Genomic DNA, 17,664 nt, shown 5'->3' with positions numbered 1-17,664 from the left:
CAGTGCTCCCAACTAGCTCTTCATTCCTCTTCTCCTCTGATTTTTTATGGACCAAACATTTGGAACAAAGTGTACTAACCCTGCACCTGATGCCATGCTACCGTAAGTTCAGGAAAAAAGCAAAGACATCGCTTTTCAGCTAGGCCATTCCCTCAAAAATCTTCAACCTCCAGATCTAACTACCTAAACTCCCAACTAGGGACTTTGCTATACACAAAATGGATACAACTTGGACTCCAAAATTATACACAATAGGGGCGGATTTTCAGAGCCCTGCTCGCCTAAATCCGCCCAAAACGGGGCGGATTTAGGCGAGCAGGGCTCTGCGCGCCGGTGAGCCTATTTTACATAGGCCTACCGGCGCGTGCAAAGCCCCGGGACTCACGTAAGTCCCGGGGTTCTCCGAGGGGGGCGTGTCGGGGGCGGGCCCGGTCGTCGCGGCGTTTAGGGGGCGTGTCGGCAGCGTTTTGGGGGCGGGTACGGGGGCGTGGCTACGGCCCGGGGCGGTCCGGGAGCGTGGCCGCGCCCTCCGTACCCGCCCCCAGGTCGCGTCCCGGCGCGCAACAGGCCCACTGGCGCACGGGGATTTACGTCTCCCTCCGGGAGGCGTAAATCCCCGGAGAAAGGTAAGGGGGGGGTGTAGACAGGGCCGGGCGGGTGGGTTAGGTAGAGGAAGGGAGGGGAAGGTGAGGGAAGGGCGTTAGAGGATTCCCTCCAAGGCCGCTCCGATTTCGGAGCGGCCTTGGAGGGAACGGGGGTAGGCTGCGCGGCTCGGCGTGCGCCGGCTATACAGAATTCATAGCCTTGCGCGTGCCGATCCAGGATTTTAGTGGATACGCGCGGCTCCGCGCGTATCCACTAAAATCCAGCGTACTTTTGCTGGCGCCTGATGCGCCAGCAAAAGTACGCCTATTCGCGTTTTTTGAAAATCTACCCCATAGGTTCCCTGTGCTGGATCCCAGTGCTACTCTAATTGTAATTTCTGATTCTGATTGCAAGCTCTTCAAATTCCTCTGTTGATGTAAATTTGTTGGCATCCACCTTGAGACCAACTTTGGGAAAAGGTGGAATATCAAATGTCTATACATAAATAATAAACATGTAGACGATAACTTTCCAATGGGCGCACATATCTGCCAGTCGGTCGGCGTCTGCCCAGAGATGCAGCCATTTTATAATACGTGTGCACGTTCGCACGTAGGCGTGCGCTGAATTTCGCAAGCGGGCGGACACGGTCGCGTAAGGTCGGGTTTGAGCCGGGCACGTGGGGGGGAATTTTATAACAAGCGTGCATCCACGCCATTTTCACCAGTCTACCCACCAGTTTGCCCGGCCTACAGCGGTGTCCTCCAGACCCTCTGGTTCATTACCCTGCACGCCCCCCCCCCCCCCCCCCACACACACACACTTAACCCAGACCTTTCAAACATCTGAGAGATGCCTACAGTTTTATTTCGATTTACACCTCCCCAATAGCAGAAGTAAAGTTATGTGGCGCTAGACCTTGGTGCACACTCGGGCACGAACGTTCTTGTGCACACATCTCTTGGCCCCAGCCCAGAACACCCACACCTTGCCCACGCCCCCTCCCCCACGCCACACCCCTTTTTTTTTTTTTTTGCCCAAAGTGAGATGCGCACTCATCATCGGGACTTGCGCGCGCATGTGTGGGTGACTTTTAAAGTCGGGCGGACGCGCGCACGTCCCACATTGTGTGCACAGTCTCCCGGGTTCTGGCGCCCGCATCTCTTTTAAAAATTCGCCCCATCGTATCAATTCATGGTGCGACCATCCCTCCGGCGTTGCGTGCGGTTCTTATCGCCTCATCTCGATAAAGATACAGTAGCACTTGAAAGGGTACGGAGAAGGGCAACCAAAAAAAAATAAATGGTGAAAGAGCTGGAACGGCTTCTAATGGAGAAAGGTTAAACAGGTTAGGGCTCTTCAGCTTGGATAGGAGGCAACTGAGAGGGAATATGACAGAGCTTTATAAAATCATGAGCAGGGTGGAACAGGTCAAGAGGGCACAGTTATTTCAAATAGTACTAATGCTAGGGGACACTATGAAACTAACAGCAGATTTAAAACAAATCAAAGAAATGCATTTTTTTTTTCACTCGATGTGCAATCAAGCTGTGGAATTTGTTACATGGAGGGTTTGATCAAGGCATCCAGCATAGCTCAATTTAAGAGAAGTTTGAACAAGCTCCTGAAGGAAAAGTATTTAAACGTATTATTAGCTGGAGAGCTTGAGAAAAGCCACTGTTTATTTATCCCTGGGGGTGAGCAACAAGGAATGGATCTACTCTTTGGGATCTGCTGAGTCCTTGTGACCCGGATTGGCCACTGTTAGAAACAGGATGCTGGGCTTGATGGACCTTTGGTCTGATTCAGCTTGGCACATCTTCTGTTCCTAAATACCTGCCTCATAGTTGTTAATGTGACTGGCCAAACTTGTCCAAACCTTTTTAAAACTCAGTTATACTGTTAGCCTTGACCACATTCTCTAGGAATAAATGGAGAGATTTAACACCTCCAAGGCTTCCATGCACAGGAGACGAGCCTCTTTCAACGGAAAAGAGGCTCTAGGTCAAGGGATGAGGGTGAAAGGGGGCAGACTCAGGAGTAATCTTAGGAAATATTTCTTTATAGAGAGGGTGGCGGATATGTGGAACAGCCTCCCAGTGGAGGTGATGGAGACAAGAACGGTCTGAATTCGAGAAAGCATGGGACGGAGTGATGGGACTTATAAAACTGAATTAGTTGGGTAGATGGGTGGGTACGTAGACTAGATAGGCCATACGGTCGTTTCCTGCCATCACGTTTCTATAACTGTGCATTGACAGAAAAATTCTTTCATCAATTTGTTTTACATCTGCTGCCTTTTAGTTGCAAGGAGTGTCCCCTAGTCCTTGTGCTATTTAAAAGAGTAAATAACGGCTCCCTATTAATTTGCTCACCGTACTGCCATCATGCCATGGTGAATGGTACATCAGATGTTTGCATCAGTGTAAACATTGTTCCAGTTCTATCAATCACAATATCCCAGTATTTTCAAATGAAAAAAATGACCAGAGAAAAACCAGAGTGATTTTTTGCACTGCAGGAAACGTTTGATAAATCTGACACCAACCAAATCTAATCTACCAAATGTGCACTGTTTGCAAGATATATCAAATGTAGAATGTATGTTTGCACTACAGTCACGTTACAGCTCTCTGAGGTAATTTGATTTACTGTTTTACAGGTGGGTTATGCCTCCTCTTGCTCAGTTCTTAGTGATAAATTTCAGTTCCCCTCATTCCTTCGGACAATACCAAGTGATGAACACCAGTCCAAGGCAATGGCAAACCTTATCAATTACTTTGGATGGACTTGGGTGGGAGCCATTGCAGCAGACGACGACTATGGGAAATACGGAATAAAGCAATTCAAAGAAGAAGTTGAGAAAATGGGGATTTGTGTAGCTTTTTCGGAAACCCTCCCAAGATTTTACAACAAAGATGGAGTAGAAAAAATCATAACCACTATAAGAAAATACACTGGAAAAGTCATTGTTGTATTTTCATCTGACATTGACCTAGTTCCTTTAATGGAAGCACTTGTAAAGAGTAACATAACAGATAAAACCTGGATAGCAAGCGAAGCCTGGGTAACATCTGACAAGATTGCCAAGCCGGAATATTTCAGCCACCTGGCTGGAACCATGGGCTTTGGAATTCGAAAAGCTTCAATACCCAATTTTGAAAAATTTCTCTATGAACTTCATCCAGAAAATGGGGAAGATGAACTGGTTTATGAATTTTGGGAGTATGCCTTCAATTGTACGTGGCATTCAAAAAGAGCATGGCTGTATACAGACAATAGCACAATCCCCAAACATATTTCTGACAAGCCTTGTACTGGAAATGAGAGACTACGAGATATTAATAATACCTACACTGATGTTTCAGAGCTCAGAATAACATACAGTGTCTATAAAGCTGTGTATACTGTCGCTAACGCTCTTCATAATTTAGATGGCTGTGTAGAAGGAAGTGGACCATTCCTTCCATTTAATTCATGTGCTAATATTCTTGATTTCGAGCCATGGCAAGTATGTATTGTGTTTTATTTTAATATTGTGTAAAAAAAATTTTTTTTTCTAGTGGACACAGTTTACGATGAAAAGGCATTGAACAGAGGTGTGACTTTAATGGAAACATCAAACTAATTGTATCAAAATTTGGTGTAATCAAAACAACAGATATTTGACACAGAGAAGAGTTTAGCCAATGTGAAGGGAAAATCATTAAGAACTTAAGAACATGCCATACAGGGTCAGGCCCAGGTCCCATCAAGCCCAGCATCCTGTTTCCAACAGTGGCCAATCCAGGCCATAAGAACCTGGCAAGTACCCAAAAACTAAGTCTATTCCATGTTACTGTTGCTAATAATAGCAGTGGCTATTTTCTAAGTCAACTTAATTAATAGCAGGTAATGGACTTCTCCTCCAAGAACTTATCCAATTCTTTTTTAAACACAGCTATACTAACTGCACTAACCACATCCTCTGGCAACAAATTCCAGAGTTTAATTGTGCGTTGAGTGAAGAAGAACTTTCTCTGATTAGTTTTAAATGTGCCACATGCTAACTTCATGGAGTGCCCCCTAGTCTTTCTATTATCCGAAAGAGTAAATAACCGATTCACATCTACCCGTTCTAGACCTCTCATGATTTTAAACACCTCTATCATATCCCCCCTCAGCCGTCTCCTCTCCAAGCTGATTAGGTGTGGGGGAGAGGGGGGGGTCTACTGAATTGTGACGGAAAGCAAATTGGGCAGACTAATGGTCCTTTTGTTCCATCATATTTTCTGTTTCATGCATCAGACACAACAAGAATGATTGAATTAGCACCGGATTGAAATACATGCGCACAAACTGCTTCTACCCATGTTATTGTCCCAATAACTCAACTCTCATATCGTTCAGCCCGCAAGTCTACCAAATTGTGTTTGTGAGATAGATGTGGGATGCAAATGATATGAGGGCAGTGTGTCTGGACAGTAATTCAGCTGAAGCCTTCACATATTTAATAGATTGTTTGAGATTTCAGCCCAATAAGGAATAATGTGACCGAAGCACAGTACAGAACTGAAGCATCCCAGTGAAGACATGATCTCAAAAGCTACGCAGATACGGGAGAGTGCGACCATCAGATGTGCCCCGTAGTTATAGTGTTGCTAGGACAGGAGACTTTGTTTACTGCTTGACTAGAGATATCTTTAGGGGCCTTTGTTTTCAGTTTTTACTTTACTTTTCTTGGAAATTTCAATGTTAATTTAAAAAATATCATTTGAAAAAAAAATGACTTCTTCACTGATTTTTCTCCTGTTTGTTATATCAAAGTCATTTTTCCACTGATTTTCTTTTGTTTGTTTTAACATTTACATTCCCAGGAAAAATAAAATTAAAACAGAAAGTGAATGGCCCTAGATTGTTCAATATTCTTTACAGAGATTTCTAAAGATGTGATTCATGTGCTGTCCAATAATAGTGCATTAGTGCTGGCTTTTCTACCTATTTGAAGTTTACATGATTGATACTACCATCTAAATGTTTTTTCCCTAATCTGTTAAGAGAGTTTGCAAGTTTGCAGACTGCTGTGGCTGCATCTAGTTTTCTTGCTGTCATCACTCTGATTGACTCCCACTATCATTGCTAAATCCCAGTTCTTAGGACTCACCAGCCAGTCTGGTTTTTCAGGATATCCACAAGCAATAAGCATGAGATACATTTGCATGCACTGCTTCCACTCTACTGGATAGTGGATCCTGAGAACCATAGGAGCCGGCTTCTGAAAATGACTGGGGGTGCTGAACTCAACACTTATTACAGCGCCCCCAGCAAAATAAAGAAAAAAACAACCCCTAGAATACAGTGGGTCATGGGTGTGACTGTCCGGTAATTAAATGTCCAGAGGAGCAGGTAATGAGGACATGGGGAAGATTCATGTGGCCAAAACAAAAGCCAGGGAAGCACGCGGAGTCCCACAATTCATTCATCCCCAACCCCAGCTCATCCCCACCAGTCTTCTCCCTCCTGCTCCATTCCACTCCCCCCACCCTTAGTCACACCCAACCTCTCTCACCCCCACCTTCTCCTAATCTCCTCTACCTAGCTTTTCCTCTTCCTTTCCCCTCATTACACCCTCTGTACTCTCCTGCATGGGCATACTTTGAATTGTATATTTGGGGGAGGGGGGTTCCACTCCCTGAGCCTGCCCTGCTCCCCACTTCCCACTGACCTCTCCTTTTCTCTTCCCCTCCCAGTTCCTCTTCCGCTCCCTCCACTCCCCAGCAGGTTCCCCCTCAACCCTCCTTAGCCAGCTGCCCTCCCCTGCAGGCTTCATTCACCCATCCCTTCACTCATTCCCATTCCTCATCAGCAGTTAGGCTTCCCTTCATTGGCAGTTTCAGCTCTCCTTTCGATTTGTGATGTTCCCCTCCTTCATAAGCTTGAATCATTTCCCTGTTCTGCACTCCCTGAGAGCCCAGGCTCCCCACCCTTCTCCCAGCACTTCCAGATTCAGGCCGGAGCCAGTCCCATGCCTGCAGAATTCAGATAAGACTCTCCACTCCACCACCTGCAGGTCCTGAGGCCTAGCAGCTCAGCAGTCAGCACCTCCTCAACTCCAGGGCCACAGCTGCATGTGGTATTTTCTGCTCTCAGTTTGGAAACCGGTAACTACTGACTTCTGTGGGATATTTAACAAGGGAAGATTTTATTTAGTTTTGTGAATAAGGGGACCAATATTCACCTCGATTCTCCCGCAAGTCAAGTCATTACCGCAGCCCCTTTCAATACTGGAGCTGTCAATTTGTAAGAGAAACATTTTGAAACATTGGTGGTGGCATGTGGTGATATCTCATGGATATCACCACATGCCACCACCACAACCTCCTCTCCCTTCCTCATTCTTCCAGTAAAATATCTGATGGACCCTGGTGACTTCAGATACCACCTGCCTTCCATCCTTGACCCTGCTAGCACTTGGCTTTTTCTGTTTTCTCTCTGTTTCCTCATTCCTTTTTCTTTTAAAGCTTAGTTTCTGGTCTTCCTCTCATTTATTTATCATTTGTTATTTCAACTCCAGGTGCATATTTCTATCCACTGGTGTTACAGTTGTGAGCCCTTTGTGCTGTGGTGTAGTGATGCAGCGTAATAGGCGAACCTATTAGGCCCACACCGACAGCGGATGGACACGCCCTTTGCTGGGACTGAGCTGGACCTTTACCTATACCAGCCCTGTTCCCCATGGGTTGAGCTGTTGGGGTCCAGGGGCCAGCAGATAATAGACCCCCAAGGGCAGTCAGAGTGAGAATGGCCAGAGACAGGCTGAGGTCAGGGCAGGCAGCGATCAGTTCCCAGATTCAGGCCCAAGAGACAGGGCAGGCACTGAGCAAGGAATAGTTGCTGTCCGTAGCAACGGTCAATACCAGGTGGCAGGCAAGAGCGTGGTCCGTGTCCGTGGCAGGCAAGAGAGGGACTGGGACAGGGCAAGGCAGGAGGCAGGAATGAGGCAAGGCTGGATCAGGCAAGGTAGAATCAGGAACAAGGCAGGCAGGATCTAGAATTAGCAATGTGCACTGCAAGGCTGCAGAGGATCTGTGGCTGAGGCAGTGTACTGGTGGTAGCGCGGCTAGGTTTAAATTCCCAGCTGCATGTCGTCATCCTTAGGCGCTGGCAGAGAGAGTACCTGTCGCGGGACTGGTAAGTACAGTAACAGGTGTGCCATGTGTGCGCATCCCTAAGGAGTCAAGGGGGAGATGGAATGGCAGCGTCCTTCGTGTGGGTGGGCCATGGCATTGGGTGATAAATGTGGCCAGTCACGGGACATTCTGCGACCGGCCGAAAATGTTACAACAGGCCATCTCTCCACAGCTCATTATTTTCTCTCAGTTTCTCCTAGTCTCACCCCCTTTCCTCTTCCATCTCTCTCCTCACCTTTTTGCCTCTTCCCTCCACCTGATCCCCTTTCTTCTGCCAGCCCTTCTCTTGGTTGACCTCCTCTATCAGTCTCCCACCTCATCCTGCACAGCTCCTTTTCCAGTCCTCTTTACCTCTTCTTGGGCTTCCTTCACCTGAGTCCTCACTCCAGCTGCTCTTATTACAGCCCATGTCCTCTCTCCCAGCTTATACCCCCCTTTTCCCTTTTCAGCTACTTCCACCTTCTCAAAGCCCATTTTCCTTCACTCTGCTACTCTCCTAACCCTTCCCACCCTCACAGCCTGTTTCTACTCCTCTCCCAGTTCCTCTCGCAGCCAGAATTCCTTATTTCAGTTCCTCTCCAGACTCTCACAGTAGGTATTCTCTCTCCCCGCCAGTAATCCCCTTTTACAGCCAAGCTTCTCATCTCCCAGCCTGCACTCCATCTCCTCCTCACTCCTCTCAGCCCCTTTCATTGTCCCTGGGTCAGCAGCCATTTCCATCTCTTGGGCGCCTCAGGAAGCCTGTCTGTCCTGCACTGCTGCTGCTGTTCTTCACGCTCTCGACGCTTAGTCAGACAATAGGCTGCAGGGGGAGGTGGGAGCTGTAGTGAGGGGACAGAAAAACTTCTTTTTGGCCTTCCCAGAGAGTCCTGCAGCTCTCAATTTACAGGCGTGCAGGAGACAATATCGGGGTGCTCGAGCACCCACAAAGCTCACAGAGCTGACGCCTATGCAAAGACCCACTTTTCTTCATTGCTTCAATATAGTATTGACCACAAGGTTTCCCTGATAAAGAAGAAGTTCTATCTAGAACTAATGGAGCCTACTTTTCGGGATGCACACACTCATGAGTCCGCGGTCTGTACATACGCATGGATCTGGAAAATAAACCACCGTGGTCAGAATCCTCATATCCCCCTGACATGTCCTGAAAAACTGATGTGGATAGACCAAACAGAAACATTACACACACACCCACACACACACACACACACCTATACACCCCAATCTCATAAGCCTTCTTTATCTTCAGAAAGCAGGCAAAAAGCTGCAACATACAATGGGAAACGTTCTTACCAAATGGATATTTGCATGAACAAATGCATGCTGTTCCCCATGCCTCTCACTGTCACAGCACACAAATATAGCAGGACGGGTTCAACCACAAGGTGACGGGAGCTAAGGCATGCACTGCTAGATTTAGGAAAAAGTTACCCAATCTTTTTTTTTTTTTTTTGCCTGGCGGTAGCAGCACAGAGCAGTGGAATGATGAGACCGATCGAGTCTATGGTGGGTGGCATGAGTGTTGTTATGAGCTAGGGCAAAGAGGAAGAAAAGGGAAATCTTCAGATTCAATTGAAGTATCTTAGAGCAGGAGATAGATCATCAGCATCATCAATTTTTATTTAAGACCACTCTTTCATAACAATCACTTCTGGAAAACACATCTTGAATGCCAAACTAATACCACAGAATACTTGCCTTTTATTCTGCCACATAATGAGTTTAATTTTTTTGTTTTTGTTTACTCTGCATTTTAATTATTTATTTGATATTTTAACAATATGCATTGGAGATTGGAGAGTATACCCCCAAAACAGAAAAACTTCATTTGACAATAAAGGCAAATCAAAACATTAAGCATATAATCTAATTCTTAGAAAACAAATTTATACGATTGCCACATAACACATTTAATCAGAGAAAGAAAGGGGAGATCCAGTTAAAGAAAAATAAGGCAGAGAACCAAGAAGAAAAGGAAACAGATGATGTATGAAACAAGCCTCCAGGAAAGCTTATAATAAATAACACACAGCAAAACCCTCGCAGCCACCAAGGATCAAAGTTGTCTGGGTGGTCTCTGCTGGACTAGCTTTACTAGCAAGAAAATCTTTGAACTGACTTTGTTCACAAACAATTTGCATGTTTCCTTCAAACTTTGACACACATTTTCAAAGAAATCATAGACAGAAGTGTTCTCGAAGGGAGACAGCTTCCCACCTCGTAGCTATAAACATTTTACACTTTTGTTGTGTTAGCTTACATAAATCTGGAAAGACAAAAAGTTTATGACCAAGAAAAGATAATGAGAAAACAGCTTCAAAATCCAATCCTAATCATGTTCCAAGACGAGCCCCTTCCACGTCTGAGGACTTCTCCCAGTTCAGTTTGAACTGTTCACAGCAAAATGACCTGTTCCACGTTTCCCTTCTCTTTCCTGTTGATCTCTCTTCACTTGATAACGATAAAATGCCTTCATAATAGAGGATAAATCTCTGGTGGGATCTTGAGATTTTTCAAAAGATATCCCCTCCGCATCCCTTCAGGGGTTACAGACAAAGCCTTAAGGAAATGCAGAATCCTTCAATTCAGGCATTTTCCCTGATTTCCTATGGTCTCTAATTTCTGATGCACAGCTAACTTGCATTTAACTATGGCATCATTACAAGACTGGACACCAAGTTGTTGCCCAATTAGCTTTTCCCCCGTTTCTTCAAAGCCTTGTCATGCCATAAGATCTGAGCTTGCAAATTAACAGTAACAAGCAACACTTTATCAATCTTTTGCGATAATAATATTTACTATGTCACCATGACTGCTCCATGGTGGTGATGATATTCAGACAGAGTCCAAAAGTACTACTTATGACTTGACCAAAACCCTCTGAAAGATTCCTAACTCTTTTCCATTCAAGTTTATCTAGCTGAGTTCAGTATCTGTCATGGCCATGTTAGAGGGGCCATCCAACATCTCCCATCGTCACCATAGCTGGGGAAGACAGCACTGGAGCAGGTCCCCAATGGATGCTGATCACTGCACTCCTTCCATGGATGCCCAGTCTCTCCCAGAATCAAAGGGCCACTGTGCATCTTGGGACTGAGCAAGTTATTAATATATCTACTGACATATATGGCTCAACTAAGAGCATGGCTTGTGTGAAAACCACTGAGAAGTGGGCAACCAAGCCGCCAAGGGTCACCTGAAGGAACACTGCAGTAGGCATGAGTTGGGCAGGGTTGACTTGCACTTTGCCTTTTCATTTGCCCATACTTTACAGGGCAAGGTAAATCAGGTCAACGATTAGAGCTCAACAAACTCACTGCTAGCAGCAAGATGCCATCTTGGATCTCTCTTACATACATAGTGAGGTTTTCAATTTAAAGATCAGCCTTACATGCAAATGTGTTTAAACCATGTGGAAAACAACAAGCATTTGCTTTGTATAGAAGACAAGGCAGAATTCACTTTATTTCTGTTTAGAAATATTTCCGATTTTGGGCCACATGCACTAAAAATTATTCCCACAGACAACAAAATATGTGAAAAACTTTAGCACATAGGACCTTTAATTTCTCATAACGTTGGGTGATGGCGGTGTAGTGTGAGCACTGCATAGAAATAATAGTCAGCCAATGTCTTTCTACTGAAAAAATGTACTTGTCTAATTGACATTATTTCTCTTTCTCTGCTTTCTAGTTGATGTATTACTTGAAACATGTTACATTTAAAACTTTTGCTGAGGAGAAAATGAATTTTGATGACAACGGTGATGTGAATGGAGAGTATGATATATTAAACTGGCAGTTATTTGATGGGAAAATCACTTACGTGAAGATTGGACGCTTCAATTCCTCAACTGGACAATTTGATTTGAGGATACAAAATAGCTCCATATTTTGGAATACGGAGACAGGAAAAGTTAGTGAAAATTGCCTCATTTTACACACACAGTGTAAAATAGCATTTTATATTTTACCACCACTACTGATAGTCACTCACTGAGAAAGAATACTAGCAGGTCATTGTGTATCAGAACACCTTTATGCTTTGGGTGTGCTGAAATCACAAAATTAAGTCAGGGGCCCGGCCTTGGTGGCTCCATGGCGGCAGTGTGGAGAGACTTGGGTTTGATTCCTGGCTCAGGTCTTCCACTCTCCGTGTCGGTCCGGAATGGAGATGCTGAGGAGGTAATGCTGTGGGAAGGCGTTGTGATGCCAGGGTGACCCCTAGTGGCCGGATACAGAGCCTGCAATTTTAGGGCTCTGGAAGAAGCTCAGGCTGAGAATCTGTCCAAGCAATGACCGTAGAAAAATACTTTGGGAGGGGTTATAAAATGAGGAGGAAAAAAATCCCCAGGTAATTGAGAATAAGGTTCACGGTGCTAGATCCCAGGACTGGTTCATGACTGAATTGGAAGCACAAAGGAGCAGGAAGAAACTGCCAGACCTTCTCCTCCCACTCCCAAAACAGATCCAAAAAACACAGTGAAGCCAGCCACCTCCCGCATACCTTAAATGCTAATATTCTCTGATATGCAATGCTCTGCAGTGTATTAATGCTCTTATGAAATACTGCTTTTTTGTTAAACATATGCGATTATTAGTTTTTGAAAGATGAAGATTGCTCAGAATGCCAGTTTACGTGATTTGTTGTTGCTGTTGTTATTGAAGGGAAGAGATCTATTGCTTCTTTGGGGCCAAAGTGTGAAGCTATGAGCAGCCTCGCAAATGAGATTTTAGGCATTAAAATGGCAGTGTGCGCATTCGCATTTCTGAAATTTTGTACACGTGAGTTGCTGTTTTAATGCATGAAATTTTGCATTTGCAAAGCCGTTGGAGGTATTTAAATGTCTCTGTCCTTTTCATCCTTTCCTTCAGGGTGTACATGTTTAGATCTTTAAGTCTGTCCCCATGTGCTTTAGAACGAAGACCATTGATCATTTTAGTAGCCATCTACTAGGCCGACTCCATCCTGTTTATCTCCTTTTGAAGGTGCGGTCTCCACACAAATCTTACCTAGAAGCATAAATTCATTCTTGCTGTCTAAAAGTTTCTTTATTTTGTGCATTTCCCAGTCACCTCGTTCTGTATGCAGCGATAGCTGTGTCCCTGGCTTCAGGAAGGGCATCCGACAAGGGGAACCGGTGTGCTGTTTTGACTGCATTCAATGTGCAGAAGGAGAGATAACTAATGAAACAGGTATTACTTTCTAATAAAATCTTTTTACTCCACAAAGAAGCATTTGCTGTAACTTGTACAGTTTTGTGCTACGAGCACATATTTATTTTATTGGGCGGTGGCAGCTAGGGATGAATATATAATATTACTCTTTTCAACCTGAGTATCAAGCGACAGGCAGGAACACATCACTATGGAATTTATGTGAGCTTAGAGAAGAATATGAGTATATGATTATTTTCCTCCTTGTTTTATTTTTTTTTTATGGGTATATGTCACTCCATCTTCAAAAGGAAACTCTGTAGGGCTCACAATCATATCAGCAAAATACAGAATAATTAAATAAAAAGACATCAATACATAGCAACATTCAAATCAAATAAATAAGTAAATGAAAACTAAATTAATTACATTTAACATCAAATATTACAAAATGTCCTTACATTTTAGATCATATAAATAAATATGTAATAAATTACAATTGAATAAAACTCACTAAAATAGCAATTAACTCAGAAAATTATAACAGGATTCTTGGAGGTTTTTTTTTCCCTCAGAAACCTTTTCATTACAAGATAAGTTGAGGATAAACCCTATTGTAGCTTTTCATTTGTTAGTCAGTTTATATGTGACTAAAAATGAAGGAAATTCATTTGATATAGCAGCATTTAGTGCCTGCCACAAGCTCAGTGCTGGGCACATACATTATAGATTGTCTTTATAATGAGGGCAATTTTCAAAAGGATTTCCACAGGTAAAGAACGGTACACCCACGTGAATCGCCGGTCTGAAAATGACCCGCCCTTTGTGTTGGATAAAGTATGTGTGGAGCTTTATAGAGCACATGCTTTCACCCCACATTTGAGTGGAGGTGTTTCTGGGTAGAATTAGGTCATTGGAAGAGAACTATACACAAGGTTTGGGATTTTAAATCTCTGTGAGGGGTTTTTCCTTTGGCAGTTTTCACAGTGACAGTTTCCCTTTGAAAAATGGTGCAAAATCTAAAGGTAAAATGTATGCACAAACTTTACACTCATGCAGAGAATTTGAAAATTGCACCCTACCTGGGGGGGGGGGGGGGGGGGGGTGTGTGATCTTGTAAGAGCCCACATACAGGTCGATACAGTAAAGTGTGCTCCGTCGGAGCGCACTGTCAGCCTGCTCTGGACGCGTGTTTTCCCTTACCCCTTATTCAGTAAGGGGAGGAAAACACGCGGCCCACCCGCGGCACCTAATAGCGCCCTCAACATGCAAATGCATGTTGATGGCCCTATTAGGTATGCACGCGCGATTCAGTAAGTAAAATGTGCAGCCAAGCCGCACATTTTACTCTAAGAAATTAGCGCCGACCCAAAGGTCGGCGCTAATTTCTTCCGGCGCCAGGAAAGTGCACAGAAAAGCAGTAAAAACTGCTTTTCTGTGCACCCTCTGACTTAATATCATAGCGATATTAAGTCGGAGGTCCCCAAAGGTAAAAAAAGTAAAAAAAAAAAAAAAAAAAAATTTGAATTCAGCCCGCGGCTGTCGGGCCGAAAACCGGACGCTCAATTTTGCCGGCGTCCGGTTTCCGAGCCCGTGGCTGTCAGCGGGCTCGAGAACCGACGCCGGCAAAATTGAGCGTCGGCTGTCAAACCCGCTGACAGCCGCCGCTCCTAGCCGCTCCTAGCGCCGCTCCTAGCGCCGCCTTTTCCTCATTTGCACCGCGTCGCCTCATTTAAATACTGAATCGCCCGCACCGGCGAAGGGCCGGTGCGCGCGCCGGGAGAGCGGGCGTTCGTCCGCTCTCCCGCGGTCTTACAGTATCGACCTGTTAGTGGTAGCTGGCAAATATGGACAGCAGTTACACCGATGTTCCAAGCAAACCTACACGCTCGTCTTCACTACGAAAATTGCTCCATCGAAAACTACCTGCACATATTGACACTTGCTAAACTGTGTACAGAAACGTTTATGTGAAAACATGCACAAAAGTCAAAACACTTCCCTAACTCTGCCCCCAGGAATGACGCTGCCCGCTGCAGGTAAACCTGCCTGTGAACAGGCAGGACACCCTTAAGTTGGTTTGTACAACTGGCAGACAATTTTTCAAATGGCCATTTCTTTTCATAAAACTTTACTTGCACAAATGCCTTTGAAAATTACCCTCTGTACATATAATATTCCTGACTCGCTAAGAATGAATGAAACAACCTTACCATTATATTTATGGTCTGTACATTGCCTAGTACTTTAGGAGAATGATACAGAATTAATGGAACAAGGCAGGCACCAGGAAGATTATTTTGCTTGGTTGCAAAGTAGGAATGCCAATCTTGAGTTGTATTTAAGAGGACCATACATACACACTATACATTTGCCCAAGAGACTATTTAAACTAGAAAAGAATAGTAGGCTTAGAGGGCATAAGTTTGAATTTTATTAATGATAAAATGATTTTAAAATTGCAAGAGATATTTAGGTTCATCTGAAAGGACTTTGAGAAAATGTACAATTGCATCTTCCAAAGAGGTTTTTAAGCACCAGCCAGGCATACTCTCAGCTGCTAAAAAATACCATTGGGTCCAGATAAGTATAAAAATAATAAAATGTATCTAAGACACTCAGAAGGAAGCTTAATATGATGAACAAATGTCTATACTCAGTCTAAAAAAATTAAGAAGCTGTGTTTTTAAAAGTGATTCACTTCTGTGGCATCCTCCATTTTGTGGCCTGGCAAACAAAGAGGCTCACATGTGTAAATAGGCTCAGCCAAGAAGCTTATAGAATCATTTGCAGACCTGGGAACTCCTGAGACTCAGGGGAATTTGCATCAGTTGCAGGGTCTCAGGGGAAACACTAGAAATCTCAGGGCCTCTCTGTATTCAGATCAGCCACTCCCCTTCCTCAGTAAGCCTGCAGAGAACAGGAGAAGTGGGGCGAGCCTGGAGCAGACACTGCAAGCAGCATGTGGGGAGAAACTGGAGAGGGCCTGCAACACACAAAACACAATCCGCAGCTCTGATTCCAGGCCTTGGGACTCACGCAGCCAAGGGTAGAGTGAAGATGCATAAGTCATGGAGCTGAGACTTATAGGGGGCGGGAGCAAGGAGGATGCTGGGGTCAGGGAGAGAGGAAGGAGAAGTATGCTGGGATCATCTCTGGAGGGGGGACAGGTGATGGTGATGGGTGGAAGAAAGAGAGAGAAACTGTGGGGGTAGGGGCGGGGGTGGAAGAGAGAAAGCTGTGAGAAGTGGGGGGGGAGAGTGAAAGAGAGAAAGCTGATACATATTCCATTCCTACCAAACCCCCCCCCCCCCCATCTGCTAATCAACAGCGATCTCAGGGTGACCATAACTCAAAGGTTCCCAGGTACGATCTTTTGAGCCTGACAGAGACCTACTAAAATTGAGAAGCCTCTTACCGTTTATTCTGATAAACATCCAGATCTTAATTCTTGTTATTTGTTCAACAGATGCAAGAGAATGCATGCAATGCACTGGAGATTATTGGTCAAATGTCTACCGAAATGAGTGTATGCTGAAGGAGGTGGAATTTCTTGCTTATGAGGAAGCTTTGGGGATTACCTTGATAGCCTTGTCTGTATTTGGCGTCCTTTTAGTTCTCGCTGTCACCATCGTCTACATTCTGCACAGGGATACACCGCTTGTAAAGGCAAATGACCGAGAACTAAGCATTATGATTCAGTTCTCACTGGTCATTACTTTGCTAACTTCAATACTTTTTGTCGGCAAGCCGGAGGAATGGTCTTGCATGGCACGCCAGACTACTCTTGCCCTTGGATTTTCTCTTTGTCTCTCCTGCGTGTTTGGAAAAACAATTGTATTGATGCTGATATCCAGAGCGATCAAATCTAAATCTCCAGAAAAAATTGGTCAAATACCAGTGAAGCCTATCCATCAAAAATGTATTGCTCTCATCGGTTTAACAATTGAAATTGGCATTTGTGTTGCCTACTTACTACTGATACCGCCACGTGTTTATAAAAATATGGAATCTCAAAATGTAAAGATCATTCTTGAGTGCAATGAAGGTTCGATTGAATTTTTGTGCTCTATGTTTGGATTTGATGTTTTCCTGGCCATTTTAGCCTTCATTGCTGCGTTTATAGCACGTAAGTTACCTGATAACTTTAATGAAGCCAAGTTTGTCACGTTCGGGATGTTGGTTTTCTTTATAGTCTGGATATCATTTGTCCCTGCTTATTTAAGTACCAGAGGAAAGTTCAAAGTGGCTGTTGAAATATTTGCTATATTGGCATCAAGTTTTGGGCTGCTTGGTTGCATTTTTGTCCCTAAATGTTATATAATTTTGGTGAAACCGGAAAGAAATACCGAAGAAATAGTAGGAGGCAAAGCCAGAATGAATGATAAAAGCGCTCCACCAACCTCTGCCTCTATCACCAGTGAGGTCAATAATGCCACTATTTCTACTGTTGTCCTTGACGAGTAGCACAAACTCTTTAGCAGACCAATTTAAAATCAATGGTTTCAGTCTCGTTGCTTTTGTTTAGCTCCCCAGTCACTTGCAGGTGATCACTTTTACCTTTCATTTCGCTATTTAATTTGTTTGTTTGCACCTCAGTATATTAACTCTTCTCAAGAAAGGAGCAGAAAGAGAACATGATTCAAAATTAAGCTAAATGAAATGATGCAGTATCTATGTACCTATAAAACTGCATTAGAATCTGAAAGATACTTTGTCAAGAAAGAATATGAAATCTTTCTTAAAAAGAG

At 44.2% G+C, this 17,664-nt stretch overlaps 1 protein-coding gene across 1 annotated transcript in view; it reads left to right on the top strand.

The window, feature by feature from the left end:
* LOC115099592 (vomeronasal type-2 receptor 1-like) overlaps nt 1–17,380 on the top strand; it is a 41,578-nt gene extending 24,198 nt beyond the window's left edge. The window contains exons 3-6 of the mRNA XM_029617327.1: nt 3,248–4,096; nt 11,451–11,672; nt 12,829–12,952; nt 16,383–17,380. Coding sequence (XP_029473187.1) covers nt 3,248–4,096; nt 11,451–11,672; nt 12,829–12,952; nt 16,383–17,380 — 2,193 coding nt within the window. The remainder of the gene's footprint in view (nt 1–3,247; nt 4,097–11,450; nt 11,673–12,828; nt 12,953–16,382) is intronic.
* The last annotated feature ends 284 nt before the right edge of the window (nt 17,381–17,664 follow it).

The sequence above is a fragment of the Rhinatrema bivittatum genome, chromosome 9 (genome assembly GCF_901001135.1).
Source record: "Rhinatrema bivittatum chromosome 9, aRhiBiv1.1, whole genome shotgun sequence".
Taxonomy (NCBI): domain Eukaryota; kingdom Metazoa; phylum Chordata; class Amphibia; order Gymnophiona; family Rhinatrematidae; genus Rhinatrema; species Rhinatrema bivittatum.
Note: the sequence above shows the minus strand (reverse complement) of the source record. Positions and strands in the feature narration are given on the sequence as shown.